This window comes from Sycon ciliatum, chromosome 12, assembly GCF_964019385.1.
Source record: "Sycon ciliatum chromosome 12, ocSycCili1.1, whole genome shotgun sequence".
In the NCBI taxonomy this organism is placed as follows: domain Eukaryota; kingdom Metazoa; phylum Porifera; class Calcarea; order Leucosolenida; family Sycettidae; genus Sycon; species Sycon ciliatum.
In genome coordinates, this window is record NC_088654.1 from 19,819,998 (window position 1) to 19,835,911 (window position 15,914).

General features: G+C 47.7%; 1 protein-coding gene across 2 annotated transcripts in view; it reads right to left on the reverse strand.

Moving 5' to 3' along the window:
* The window catches only part of LOC135827830 (uncharacterized), a 188,961-nt gene that overhangs the window by 45,082 nt on the left and 127,965 nt on the right, over positions 1 to 15,914 (reverse strand). For both annotated transcript variants that reach the window (XM_065340259.1, XM_065340258.1), the window contains 5 exons: positions 14,271 to 14,573; positions 12,331 to 12,687; positions 9,459 to 9,773; positions 8,408 to 8,764; positions 4,104 to 4,403 (listed from right to left, as the gene is read on the reverse strand). In XM_065340259.1, coding sequence (XP_065196331.1) covers positions 4,104 to 4,403; positions 8,408 to 8,764; positions 9,459 to 9,773; positions 12,331 to 12,687; positions 14,271 to 14,573 — 1,632 coding nt within the window. The remainder of the gene's footprint in view (positions 1 to 4,103; positions 4,404 to 8,407; positions 8,765 to 9,458; positions 9,774 to 12,330; positions 12,688 to 14,270; positions 14,574 to 15,914) is intronic.

Here is a 15,914-nt window from a genome sequence, read left to right on the forward strand (position 1 = left end):
CAAACTACAAGTTACGCTATAAAGCTATGTCCAATGGCCTTGCCAGTATCGTCATCGACATGCATGAACATCCGCCAACGTCCTTCACAGCTGAGACTTTCAGCACGCGCTTGTCTTGGTTGCGCTCACCTTCCCCTCCTATGCTATCATTGTAACTTGGAACCTCGCAAGTTGGAAGGCTGTTGGCGTGCGCATCCAAGATGTGCTAGAACTGTCAGCCAGTTAGTTGTAGAACGTCAGTACCGTCGGTCAGCGTCGTGCAATGTTACCGCATGAGCTGATTGTTTAGTAACTGGTGGTGTCAGTGGACAGTATAGCATAACTTGTAGTTCCTTAGTCCCTTTTCTTTTCAATACAAACCACAGTGTTTTAATTACAAACTAAAGCAAATACAATAACATACAGAGCAAAAGAAGACAACCAGGGACAATGAAAAGTCCTATTCTGCACCCAAAACAGATCGTAGAATGGCCATCGAGCCAAGGATAGCAGCCTACTGCAGTTCATGAAGATGCTGCTCTCCTCCACATAGCTGCTTAACCCTTTGAGGTGCCATTGAACGCGTGAAAATGCGCAATTGCAGTTCACTCCACCATTTCCACCATAACTTACGTTCTGTTTGCTTGATTTTGACAGTCTAGGGCTCTTTGAAACGCTCTTTCCGCTGCCAAGAGAATGAGGCCACGCTCAACTCCGTGGGTGCCACAAAGCCTGCTCCAGAGCGCAGAGAATCGCCATAGGTCGGGCCTCGTGTTGAAAGAAATACTTCTAAATTTCATCCCAATGCCATTTCACTGTCGTTTCTTGCACAGCTCTGGATTTTTTTGCATCTCAATCAGTAGTTTCGACGTCATTACACCCACAAGTCATCAGCTGGCTGCACACCACGTGATCCACGGGAAATCCCCGAAGCACGAGGCAAAAAATGATTTTGAGACGTTTGAACAATTTAGTGCCGCGATCCAACTTTCGAGCGCCATATCTTTATCATCGTTTCTCCTATCGCAAAAGCGATTACACCATTGGAAAGCTTGGAGCTTCCTAAGGCAAAAATTAAAATTTCACCAGTTGTAGTCTTCGGGGTGCTGAGTCGAATGGTCTTGGTCCGAGAAAGCTGAGACGCTCCCTTCCTACATGAATCCCAATCGAACTCGCGCACTTCCACAGAAATTGGGTGACTGTGCCCTACTAGATGGGGATTTGTATGCAAAATGTCACTAAAAGCGCCGTTTCGTTCTTATAAAAGCACGGATGACAGCGATTGGCCCATATGTTGTAGTCTTTTGGACGCTGAGTCGACTCGTTTTGGTCCGAAAAGGCTGCGATGCAGCGTTCCTCCTTTATTCCCAATCGAACATGGTTGAACAAGCGGTCACATGCTCCTGCGTACACCAGTCAGCTGGTCACCGTGCCTGCAGGGTACAACTTACTAGCCTGTTTGACCTTTTTTGGGTGCAGTCCTGTCACTCGAGTTGAACTCGAGTTGAACCTTGGTGTGAAAGTTGTCGCCTGCTGGCGTGGTGACCAGGTGATTTGGGCACCCAGGAGCACGTGACCACTTGTTCAACCATGTGCGATTGGGAATAAAGGAGGAACTCTGCATCGCAGCCTTTTCGGACCAAAACTAGTCGACTCAGCGTCCAAAAGACTACAACATATGGGCCATTCGCGGTCATCCGTGCTTTTATAAGAACGAAACGGCGCTTTTAGTGACATTTTGCATACAAATCCCCATCTAGTAGGGCGCAGTCACCCAGTTTCGGTGGAAGTGCGCGAGTTCGATTGGGATTCAAGTAGGAAGGGAGCGTCTCAGCTTCCTCGGACCACGACCATTCGACTCAGCACCCCGAAGACTACAACTGGTGAAATTTTAATTTTTGCCTTAACTTCCCCTTTAATGGAGATAGCCCCTTCCTTCGAAAAGCCACCAAGAGTACCAACTATAATGGGCACAATGGACACTGCTTCCCGCTGCCAAATCAGCCTAGTTTCCACTGCGAGGGGCAAGTACTTCGCTCTTTTCTCGGCATGCTTTAGCGTCACTCTGTAATTCGGTGGCACACTGACATCAATAAGTAGGACTGACTTGCCATCGTCCCACACAAGATCCAGCCGATTTGCTCCAAACATGCTGTCTGTTGGGATTGGCATTTCCCACATTAAATTACGGCCTTCACTATCCTAGATGCAGTGCGGCAAGTGGCTCGGGGGAGCAGGACATACCAGTTTATAGCGATGACAGAGTGCCAGGTGGAGGATAGCAGCAAGACGATTATGGCAAGTTATGTATGTCGTCCATGGCAACATGCCAAAATATGGTCAACAGTCTCCCCCGGACCTCTGCACAAACGGCACACGTCAACCACGGACGTGTCGCCAATAACCAACCTCTGGTAATTCCTCGTATTAACCACCTGATCCTGAGCAGCAAACACGGATTACTTCGTAGATGGGCGCAATGTGGGAGACGTTACGAATTTGGACGAGAGAGGCATGTCCAGTACACCTTCACTCCACTGCCAATAGTGACCATGCAGGGGCTTCTGCCGCAGAGAAGCTTGGGTGGTTGTTGTTATAGCAGACTTAAAACAACATCAGTTGTTGCTCCTCCGATGTCCGGGATGTTGAAATGCTCCACAGCCATGGCTGCCTGGGAGATGATCGACTTTGTACGTGGGAGATTTGCATGATGTGCATGCAGAGCAGCAATCAGCGGCAGGTCGGAGTGCGCCTGGAGATACCCAGACAGGCGGATGTACTTCCTTATCAGCAGGTGCTCAACCGATACAATCCCTCAGCCGTCCTCAAATCTGGGCAAGTGAAAACGGACGGTGGAAGATCGTGGGTGGTGTGCTCCCACTGCGTGGAGCACACTTCTGACATTCCTGTCGAAGGTTGCAATAGCAGCCTTCATCCATGACACAATGCGCAAGCCATACAATAGCACTGGGATAACATAAGAATTAAAGGCACGAGAGAGGTTGCAGGCATTGAGAGATGTGTGTGTCACCAGCCGCAATCGCTTCCTGAACTCTTTGGTGGTGGCCACCTTAACCCTTTAAGAGCCACAGGAAAATTTCAAAATTCTGCATTTTTTCGTGTTCCTTGGATCATAGCTTCAGTTCTACTCGCTCAATCCTCACAATCTAGGGCTTCCTGGAAAGGTATCCGCGAGAGGAAGAGAATGAGGTCGATCATGATAGCCAGCACACCCTCTATCCAGCGCTAGATCACAGCGACAGTACGAAAAATGCCCGAAATGTGTCCAATTGCGTCCCGCTACAGATATTTCATTTTACTCGATCGTGGAGTTCCAATTTTTTCGCTGTGTACTCTTGACAATATCAACAGTGAGACCCGTGCAAATTCGAGTAAACCAGCGTGACGAAAAGTCTCAAAATTCTCAATACCAAAGTCGCACTGCGCGCTTTTGAAATTGCCGCGATCGCGGCTCAACTTACGAGTGATTTATCTCAGGAACCGTTGCTCGCAGCGCTTCGCGGATTGTTTCTCCCGACAGGTGAGAGTTTTCTCTTCGCCCCGGATATTTCGATCACTGGATTTGAGCGAGATTGGACTGAGTTACGATCTTTTGAAGTTTTGCATTCAAGTATGGGGCGGCTCTTAAAGGGTTAAGTTAACAGACTGTTCCGCCATGCCAAAACAGTCCCTTATGCCAAGGTAAGCATACACGGAGCCGTCCGCCAAGGAGGCAATGCTTGAGGCTTCATCCACAGTGACAGTTGCTGGCTGATTCGGATCAACTGCACACTGTGGGCACACAAGCTTAGCCCACTTTGCCGGAGAAAGCACCATTCCAATGGATTTCCCAACGCACGATACTATGTTAGCATTGAGTCAAGCTGCTTACTGGTTGCGGCCATCAGCTTTACATCATTATTATTTTTTATTAGGGATGCAACGATCATCTGTTTCTTCTTATCGAGAACCGTGTATTTTAAACGATCGAGTTATCATAAAACGAGTGTGCTGGATATGTATGATGTATGAAAATTATGCAGGTCACATGATAATAGTGCATGAATGACTTGTGCGTATTGTAAAAATTACAGTATGGTACAAGGTAGCAAACTAGTACTTACCGTCAACTGTCAGATTAGCCCAATTGGTGTCCACTCTCTTGAATGAATTTTCGAATGTGCAAGCATACTGGCCATCATGGAAAGTGCCGTTAGCGCTTCTAATGTCAAGTAAACCAGTGACGATCTGTCCCACTGTCCTGGTGCGCACGTGGCCTGTCAGGTTTGTACGGAACATGGGTGCAGTGGTGTTCCAAACCAGTTGCGGCAATGGATTGCCAGATGCTGAGCATGTCACAGAGTAGTTCTGCATGTTATCGAGTTGGATAGTTTCTTGAAGGTCTAATTCCAATGTGGCTGGGACTGGAGAAAGCAGATGCACACAACGAATAGTATACTCAGCAACTACAATGACAAAGCCTGTTTTTAAACTTCTAACTACCAACCATTCAAAGTCGATCCATGTGGATAATTAATATATGGAAACAGAAATGCGCAGCAGCTTTTATAGGCAACAGACCACATACGCTAACGTTCGGGGATACGCTAACGTACGAGGATACGCTAACACGGGGATACGCTACAATCAAGCAAGCAGGGATACTACGCACACATACATACATGCATACATGCATACATACATACATACATCTTGATCCTGCTGCCAAGTCTGGCTACGCAGTCCCCGAAGGGACAAGTCAAATGGTACTAGTCACTCTGCTGCATCGGTGGCGTACATACATACATACATACATACATACATACATACATACATACATACATACATACATACATACATACATACATACACACATACAACAGGCACAATGGAGTTTTAGGCTGCATTCATACACGGTACAAAAATCGCATTTACATGACTGTACAGGCCACTTGAGTTCCCTTCGGGAACGGACACGATAATTTACTTTTTTTTTACAAGCCACTTGCAACGCCTGTGCACTCACACAGTCAAATGCAGTGCATGCCAAACACGTAAAGAGTGACCCGCGTGACCCATGGCGAAGAGCGGGAATTTTGATTTCCGCTGAGCGCACCGGTACCGTGCGGCACTTGGCTCAATATTTCAAAAATACTTTTTCTTGGTCCGCTAGTATCATCTCAGTGGAACGCCTCCACAACTGTTGTATTCCTCTGAGTGTGCTGGAGTTGTGAACGATAGCGGCCGTGTATATCATTTCCTGGTCACCTCTGGATAGCTGCTTTGCGCACAGATTCAGCTCATCTGCAATCCTCTTCTCGGCAACAGCTCTTTTCATCATAGTTCCACTTTTCTCGCTGGTATTTTCCCCATAGTTCTATCAGCCGTAGCTCCACCTTGGCAGAAAAGACAACTCGAGGCATGGTACCGGACTCTCCAAAAACTAACAAAAACTCTGCGCACTCGACACACCAAACCACTCGTTTCGACTTGCCTCAAAACTAAAAGCCGAAATCCGCTTTCAAAGCCGCCTTCAAAGCCGCTCCGGGATGGCTTTGAATGTTGATGTGATTTTTCACTTTTGACTTCAAAGAACATGATGCTTGTATGCGGTTTTGTACCGTGTGTGAATGCAGCCTAAGGGCGCGTTCAGACTACCGATAAAAAGTGACCGATAGGGAAAGTCGCCAAGGTGATTTGATCACGTGACGTTACTGGCACGTTACCGGTGGGAAAGTTTTACTGCCGCGGCTGATGCGGCAGTAAACTTTTACCGGCAGTAAAAAAGTGCTCAGGCTGCATGTGCGCTGCGAAAAAAAGGGAAAATCCCTTGTCAGTGCCGCGGTGAGAGCTGAAAACTTCACGGTCACGTTAGTTTGTTATCGGTAGTGTGAATGTCCTTCACGGTTTATCGGCATTCACGGTTTGACGGGGTTCACGGTAGTCTGAACGCGCCCTTAGCTTGCCAAGATCTGGCCAGGAATGTCTCACTTGTGAAAGATGCATTGGATACCACCTTTGACTTCAGCAAGCTGCTGAAGTACTCTGCCAAGCGCTCTGCTGGATTTTCCAAGCTGAAGAAGGAAGTCGCCACTCCCGAGGAGCCAGGATTTTGCACGCTATGTCCAACTCCATGGACAGCAAGGGCCTCGTCCTTAAATACCGTTCTTATCAACAATGGTGTGCTCCAAGCCAGTGCGGAACGCTTCACGGAAATGGCAAAGTATGACCAGGAAATGTCTGTCAAGTGCAACAGCATGCGGTTCCAGCTCTCATCATTGAACTTCCTGTTTGGTGTTTGTCTGGGTCAGTTGATTTTGAAACTGGCTCATAACCTCAGAATTGCCCTTCAGAAGAAGTGTCTTTCCGCTGCTGAAGGCCAGCAGATGGCTCGGAAAACCATCGCAGGCCTCAAGTTGCTAAACACAGATGAGGAGTTTAATAAATTCTGGAAGGTCACGGCCAAACAAGAGCAACTGGACGTGAATGAACCACAGCTTCCCACAAGCATCGAGCACCAGCCAGGTTTCAAGATGGATCATCACCACCTCACTTTGCGCAATCAGTCGAGGACCACTACCGTCTAATATACTACCAGGCCATCGACTCCATTCTGTCTGCTATTGAGGAGAGATTTAAAAAAGAAGTCTTGAAAAGCTACCTTCTTCTGGAAAGTCTGCTCCTCAATGCTGCATCTGGCCAAGAGATTGAGCAGCAAGCTGTCAAAGTGGAGGAGATCTGGGTGAGGATTTCAATGTGCCTGTCCTCCGCAGCCAGCTCCATGTTTTAAGAGCACACTTCGTTGCCACTGCTGGTAGCAGTCTGTCATTGAAGGACGTTGTGGAATACTTGAAATCTCAGGCCAGCTGAGACACATTCATGAGCGAAGTCGTCACCCTGGTAAAGCTGGTACTGGTGATACACGCAACCAATGCAACCAGCGAACGTTCTTTCTCTGCTCTTCGTCGGCTCAAGACCTACATTAGATCCATGATGATGCAAGAACAGCTCAATCACTGTGCACTGGTGCATGTTATGAGGGATGAGTGCGACTCACTCGACGTGGTGGACCTTGCTGAGGACTTTGTCCGAGGCAATGACCACAGGTCCCAAGTGTTTGGCAAGTTTCGGTAACTTTGAGTGCACTGAGCCTCTGTGCCGCATGTTCACAGACTTCTGTGTTGCGCTATCTCACACAATGTTTCATTATCCGTGCTGCAGTGCAACTTCAATATCCATGTTGCAGTGCAATTTGTTAATCCTAAGGCAGACATCAATCTATAACCCAGCTGTGTTGTGATGCCACCCATTTTGATTGTTATAAATAATTTTCTCAACTAGCATCTGCTTTGCTGTATGACCTATTACTATTTTGTGCTGTGGCACGATTCATGGTAAATTTGGCAGAAGTTGCAGAATGCTGGACTTGCTCCACAATGTTCAAGATATGCATAACGGGTGTTTTCTATTGCATCGGATCCCAAACACTATTCTAACACCCTTGACCCCCGCCGGGGGACACCCCGCACCCCCGCAAAGGGCTTTGCCCCCTTGACCCCCGCCGGGGGACACCCCTTGACCCCGCAAAGGGCTTTGCCCCCTTGACCCCCGCCGGGGGACACTCCGCACCCCCGCAAAGGGCTTTGCCCCATTGACCCCCGCCGGGGGACACCCCGCACCCCCGCAAAGGGCTTTGCCCCCTTGACCCTCGCCGGCGGACACCCCCGCGCCCCCCGGCCATACCACTTGCCAACAGCCTCCGACGGCCCTGTGGAAGGTTCTTGGTTTGCACTTTGTAGATGTGTTGGAGCTAGCTGTCAGGTCATTGGATGTCTCAATATGCCTGTCAGTTTGTGCCTTTTTCTTGCACTATCTTACTGTATAATATCTCGTTACATTGATGGACTGTTTGTCATAACTCGTAACTTATTGGTTAAATTTTCAATTGGTTATCGTTAAAAAAAAAGGATGTGCCCAGAGTCGTTTGCCGGTTTTGACATCCAGAATTCTCTAAAATTTCATGTCGATAATCAAGAAAAAGAAACACAGAGATGGTTAACTTCAGACGGCGTAAAAACATAATTATTATGGTCTTACAGTATTTTGAAGTGCATGCACAGAGCAAGCGTGGCCAGGCATGTTACCAGGTTGCCTTGAAACTACTCGGGGAGTGACAAGTGCTATCACCTCCATGGGAAGTTTGCCCTGGGAGTGACTAGTGTGACCCCTAAATGGGAAGTTAGCCCCGGGAGTGACAAGTAGAAAGTTTGCTCTGGGAGTGGCACCCCTCCAAGGTACTTGTAAATGAAAAGACGTAGTTGGGCCAAAATGGGGATGGTGATGGTGCTAGCTCAAGCAAGCTGCCGTAAAGTGACAACGCAATGCGCGTGGACAAAGCCCACTCAAATGTGTCATACCAATGACTTACAGAGGACATTCAAGCTGACAGTGGCCGAGGACGAATATGTAGAAGACACAAGAGGACCGGTATAGTCTGCGGCCAGCCGGTTACCAACGCCATTGTGAGCGACACAGGTGTAGTTCAGCAAGTTGTTTCTGGTGACATTAGTCAAAGAGAGGTTCGATCTGACGGATATCATACCGCTGGCCAGGGTGACAGGTGCACCTGCCGCAAAGTTGACGTCCGAAGAGTTCTGCAGTTCCTCAGATGGAGTATGCCACGTGATAGCGGGCTGTGGATAACCATGGTATTCACACTCAATTACAACATTGGCTGACTCATTAACTGTTATTGTTGGAGAAATACGAGTGTTGCTCGGCGATGCTGCAGGAATCATGAAGAAAAACGGAAATTGGCAAAAAAAACAACGATAGAATGGTTAAGCTACAGTTTATTACAAACCTGACACAGAGCTTCATGTTTACTTGGACAGCCGTTCCATGTTGCTTCAAATGCAAATGGAAGTTTCAGTTATCACCAACCCTCACCGCGCCCAGCTCACGCCGTAGCCATGTGCGACCTGAGCTGGGTGCCCTGTCATGCAGTATGGAACTGTCCTCAAGCCAGTCACGTATTTGGTACTCCAGCGTGCTGTCTACAGGATCGCAGCTTTTTTAGAAGTGCCAAATGCGGCAGGGCCAGTCTCAGGATGGTCGCGTATGCGGCACGTTGGCGGGTGACTGGCAAGGCTGCATTCGCATTTGAATCACCGAAGTGATACAGGTGCTTCGACTGCACCCCGTGGCGCAAAAGGGAAGCTTCTGGGGCACAGGCAGCCTGTAGGCGCACACAAATGCAAGACTATGTCCAGTGCGTTGCATATGTTCAACTGTTTAAAAAAATCGTCAAAATGGCCACACACACTCTAGTCGGGGCAATATCAGCAATGGCAAAAGTGACTTGTACCCAGGGCATATTGGTCATGATATAAACGATGTGAAGGTTAGGCAAGAAGTCGGTAATACAAGTAAAGAACAAAGTGGTTGCTTCTTCTGCGAAAGTGCAAACCAACACTTACCGAAGACGGTGAGATTGAGCTGTGATGACTCGTTCCGGTGCACAGTGTTAGCATGGGAACACCAGTAGAGACCAGCGTCTGCGAGAGATACGTTGTGAATATGTAGCACGCTGTAGGCCACCTTGGCAGTCTCATTCCTGTCCTTGGTGATGTTGCCATTCTGGACGGTTTGTGTTTTGTTGTTGAAGGTAGATGCTGTGCTGAACCACTCGATGGTCGGCAGAGGATTACCGGCTACAGTGCACTTGACTACAACTTCCTCCATGACATGGTAGGACAGTGCTCTCGGCAAGTCCATGTGCAAACTTGTGTCACCTATGGACATCACAGGCAATACATCCCAGTAAGAAGATATTGAGTCTTCGTTCAAAGAATAGATGGACACGCTGTGTGGAGAGACATTATTTAAATAGGAGCAATGGAGACTGTGGGGCTTGCAGGCATGACAACTAACTCTGGACACAAAAGAAACTCTTTGACCCAAACTTGTCATGGCATCAAGGGGCAAATAGCGCAGAAAAAGGATACTCAAGTGCCCACGCAATGCCCAAAAAAGGTCTTGGAGCTCTTCTGGATCTGTGTGTCTGCCGAGTGCACTAACCCAAATGTTCATTGATCCTACTGTAAGTAAATAACCGACGAGAAGACAATAGTCTGTTTTACACGTGGTTATGAGTGCACATTATTAAGATGAAAAAAATTCCCAAACGTTTTTTCGTGACCATCATCCGTGGAATATCGTCACATGATACTGCTGATCCTACTGTAGTGGTTGCAATATTGGGACGGCAACTGTTGCAATCACTGAGAGCTTTCTGTAAACAAATAATCTGCGAAGTTAGGAGTTGCGACTTCAGCGGTACTAGTGATGAAGCTAGTTGCTCCTGTTTTGACAATGGATCCGTACTATTGACCTCCAGCTGACTATCATTTCCAGTGCATACACACTTTTTTTCTCTTTCTTTCTCCCCCCCCCCCCCCTCCCTTCGCTACCTTGGGAAGAAATTCCCGTTTTGATTATTCGAAGTAAAACGATGTAAAACGTCAGGCGAAATTACTGGTCAGTCGGCGACACGCATTTTTCACAAAAAATTGCGTTTCACCTGCTGGGAGAGTGCGCGTGTACTCGAGTCTCATCCTGAGCACGTTTTTTTCTTTCTTTTTTCAGCTCCAGTATAGCTGTATTTTTCATTGCAAACCCGTCCTCGATTGTTGTGTTCGTTGTTCAAACGAAGTGGACATTCAATCATGAAGGCAGAGGACATAGGAGCCTGATTGGAGTTTCTCGTGGCATAGGGCGGCCACACAGAGACACTTTGGGATTTTCTGAATATAAAATACCGTACGCACGATGCTGAGATCAATTTGTGCGATATCAAATTGTTTGTGATCTACCACATCGAGCAGAACGGGATCCAAACAAAAGCTTACCGACGGTTAGGCTGCCGACCTGACTAGACCAATGATCCCTGGCTTCACCAGACGCCAGAAGTCGGACACCATGTCCTTTGCCGCGACGTCCATCTCCAAAAAGAACTCCATCGTCGTCGTGAAAAGGCTTGAAATACTCAATATTCAACCGAGATTCGCGGTCTCACCCTTTCTCAGATCGAATCTTTTTTTGTTGTAGTAGTTGCAGGGCAGATCACCGCCACTACTTCAACAGAAGATGGCTCCAAAGCATGTCTGGAACAAGCCATATCGAGGTTCCAAGCCACTCCTCTCAGCACTTTTTTTAAAGAAATTCGAAATTTCAATGGTGGAAGATATACTATGAAGGGAATTTCAAAAAGTATGTTTTGCGGAGCGATCGCTCAGCCTACGTCATTCAAACTTTGCAGGATGGTTCAGACGTACATGCTAGGCATGGAACCACAGAAGATGATATCATAGCTGACACACAGAGTCACACACACAGCAGATTCGTGTGCACAGATACTAAATTAGTGGACGTCGTCATCTTCTTCCCGCTGATCTCAAATGTACTATGACGTGCTATTTCGCCTGACGAAAAACATCATCTCGCAACATGACAATTTGTTAGATGTTTGAAATTGTGTGTTTCCAGAATTGATTTTCCAGCTAAAACAGAAAACACCATTTCAAAGCTCTAACAATGTCTGCAGTATTCAAAATTGTCATGTTGCGTGGTGATGTCTGCAGTATTCAAAATTGTCATGTTGCGTGGTGACGTCTGCAGTATTCAAAATTGTCATGTTGCGTGGTGATGTCTGCAGTATTCAAAATTGTCATGTTGCGTGGTGACGTCTGCAGTATTCAAAATTGTCATGTTGCTTGGTGATGTCTGCAGTATTCAAAATTGTCATGTTGCGTGGTGATGTCTGCAGTATTCAAAATTGTCATGTTGCGTGGTGATGTCTGCAGTATTCAAAATTGTCATAGCTATTAGTTAGTGAGAACTTGCTCTTTGACCTAACATTTTCTTCTATGAAAAGCGAGTAAGATTTTGAGAAGTGTTTATCATTTGAACACGCCCTTGTCTTGTGAATTATCGTCAATTCGTGATGTACGCTCAGGACGTATAATCACACAAGAGCACAGGCTCAGCAGTGAATGGGTTAAAACATTGCTTTACATTTCTCAGATGTAATTTACTTTTGAAAAATTGTATTGGCCAGCTTTGTTGCTAATTTAAGTTTCGATCTTGGTCATCAAATTCATCTCTGTTTTCTTTCCAAGTCAAAATTGCCCGAGTATTGGTCTTGAAGTACAGGGTGCCTTTATGCTCAATTTTGACCGTACAAAGAAACACCTCATGTCTTTTGTACCCTACAACAGTCAGTGTGTCGATATCGAAGATTTGTTGCAGTGGCAGAGGTGAAGGCAGGTATAGGCGGACATAGTCACTCACCATGGACATCAATAGCTACTGTGGCTGTAGCCGTTGAGTCACTGTGGCCATGGAATACAATGTCCCTATTGCGTGTTGTGATTCCATTGTGTGCCTCGCATGTGTAAGCAAGATTATCCGACGCAGACGCGTCTGTGATGGTCAGCGATGTGACCGCTTTGTACAATCCCAGAATCTCATCTAGCTTCACTTCTTCTACGATAGAAGCGTTGGTTTTATAATTGTCAGGGACAATGGTTCTGTTGGGAAATCTCCAAATGATGCCACGTGGCGCAGGGAAGCCGAGAACAGTACAGTTCACCGTGATGTTATTGCCCTCAGCGACTGAGTTGTTACTGAATGACATGTGCGGAGCAGCTGCACAAACATGCATGTACATGCACACCCACACATACAAGCACATATGGGCATGCGCCCGTGCGCGCGCCCGCGCGCACACACACACACACACACACACACAAGCACATACACGAGCACACATACACACGGATGCACCCACACGAGCAGACACCCATATCCACACACACACACATGCAGACACACATACATACACAGACAAGCCCACCCACACACACAGAGGGAAAGAGAAAAAATAAGAAAAAATGGAGAGAACACCCGTATAGAAATGTGTTCTATAAACCAATAAATATAATTTACAAACACGCAAATGCACGCATGCACCACCGCACCCCCCCCCCCCCCCCTCTCCACACACACATGTACCATGTACCATGTATACGCCCGTCGCAAAAGTAGCACGCAAATCTGCAAATGCACGAGATTGCACCCACAGATTTTCTCTTTGTAGCAACGATAGCGGATCTGATTATGAATGAAACAGATCAAGACAAGCACCAGATAACTGTCTAATCCACACAACTGGCGAAGCCAGGTGAATCGACCACCCAATGTACACCTGGTCTACGCCACATGGAGTACATCGGAATAGGATGGCCAAGACAGTTACACATACACGCACGCGCGCGCTCGCACACACACACACACACACATTGGACCTTGGACGCGCTGCCATATTCTGGCTATGCGGACCCCATGGGGGGTGGAGCAGGTTTGAAAAAGTAGGGGCGATGACGGGATAGGTCCTGTGGTCTACTGAAACGCCGACCGCAATTGCAAACGATGCAGAAGGAGCAACGGTCTGTGTCGGTTGCTCTGGCCGAGCCACAGCTGCACTTGTGACGCTATATGCCTTGGCGCGATAGCACGCAGCGGTTGCAGCGGGCGCAGTGGAAGCTGCAGCGTTCGCAGGACACATTGTTCGTCACCGGTGACTCAAGTGTGTCAGAAGATGCCTCTGCTGGTGATGTTGCTGGCGAGCACTTGTCTCAGGCAAATCCACCCTTGCTCCTGAACCATCTGTCGCACTGGTCGCGGTGACAACTTCCTGGCTGTTGGCTTACGGGTAGGGCACGCGTAGCTGTACACTTGTGTCGCTTCCTGTCACTTACACGACTGAAGGAGCGGTGAAAGGTTTGGAACGCAACCGGTGATGGTCGAGGTCTGTTCCGCTTGTCTGGCACACAACGGTAAGCCTTGCGCCATTTGCAGCGAGAAGAGGTGGCCACTTCATACCAGACACACACACACACACACACAAACACACACACACACAAACACACACACACACCTGACCAACAGTACCTGCGCATGTACACCTACCTACCCACCCACACACCCACGTACAACCATGACCCCCCCCCCCCACACACACACGCATGCACCCACCCACCCACAACAACATCCCCTGGCTTATCAACTGGCTTATTGCCTTCGATAGGAGTGAATAAAGGAGACATAAAGGAGACATAATACACACACACACACACACACACAAACACACACACACACACACACAAACACATACACACATACACACACAAACTCACATCTGACCAGGAACATAATATGTCCATACTCACCAAAAATTTCTAAAGTAAAATTGGAATTGTATTCTTCAGCCGTGGTAGATGCGTTGTTTGAAACTCTGCATTGATACTTACCAGCACTGACAGGGTCTACATCAATGCTGTATTGATACTTGGCCATCGTAACATTATTGGTCACTTTTCGCTGGAGCAATGGGCCATACAATTTCTCAACTGTATGATGGTAAGAGGGCACTGGATGTGCGCCGCACTCACAAGAAATTTGAATTGATTGGTTGTGCAAGGGAATGTAGACCAGTTGTCTGCTGCTGGCAAATGAGCAGTTCTCCGGAGGATCTATACAAGAAGTACACGGAAAATTACTGGCTGTTTGAGTCTGGTAATTGAATGATTGCTTTAGAACAACGTATCACGTGTACTGCGTTCATGTACACATCTGTTCTATGTGTGCCCCACACAACACTCCACGGAAGATGCCTTGACCTTGGCCATGGACCGCTATCTGTCGTCAGCAGACCACCAGCTACATACTGGCGCAGTACTAGTGGACATGAGCAAGACATTCGATAAAGTACGGCACCAGCTCATTATCCAAGATTTGTTTGCTTTGGGTGTATCTTTGACTGCATTGCGTTGGTTTGCGAGCTACTTCACGGACCGTCGACAGAGAGTAGTTGTGGCGAGTGCGCAGTGCTCGGGCCTAACTGCATGCGAGTGTGGAGTCCTTCAGGGTAGTGTACTGGGTCCTTTGCTATTTTCGCTATATACCATGGACGTCCATAGCGTCACCAGCCCAGCACACTCCCAGCTGTTTGCGGATGACATCCTACTCGACACCGCAAGCAGATCCGTAGCAACCCTTAATCAAGTCTTATCAGTTGCTGTGTCAAACTTGGCTGACTAATTACACGGAAAAGGCCTGGTTTTAAACCCTGACAAGACACAGGTGTTAGCCATTGAGGCATCACGCCGTAGTACCCTGGAACTCAACGTTAACTGCAATGGGACGCCTCTCACCCAGACCACCACTGCTCGCTTTCTGGGCCTACAGATCGATTCCTCTCTTTGGTGGGACTCGCAGGTCTCCAGCATAGTACGTAAAAATTCCCAGAAGCTAACCACCCTGAGAACTATCCGCTCGTCGCTATCTGAACGCCAGTCACTTCTGTTCTATTCTGCCCTTATACTTCCTGACATACTTTATGGATCAAACCTGTTCTTCTCAGCACTTACGGCTCAGCAGCGGCACCAGCTCACTGTCCTCGACAAGCGATGTGTTCGCTGCGTAGCCAATCTGCCCTTCCAGTCCCATACCACTCCTATATACAATCGCCTTTCCCTGACCCCTGTAATTGAACGTGCCAAATGCAAACTCCGTTTCCTTATGCACCGTGTCCACACCAGCAGCATCAGCCCTCTTCTGAAAGATAGAGTAGCCCTCCAACCTCCCAGTAACACCCGTGGCAATGACAACTGCAAGTACGTTGTTCCGCTAACTTGGCGAACATCTGGCGACAGCCGACCATTGGTTTCCGCCGTGAAGCTTTGGAACACCCTGCCACAGGAACTCACGTCCACTCGTCGTCCAACCCCGTTTAAAAGATTCCTGAAAGTGTTCTTCTACGGTTAATATGGCCGAATAGTACCTCCCTCTGGCATAGGTCCTCATCTTCCTAT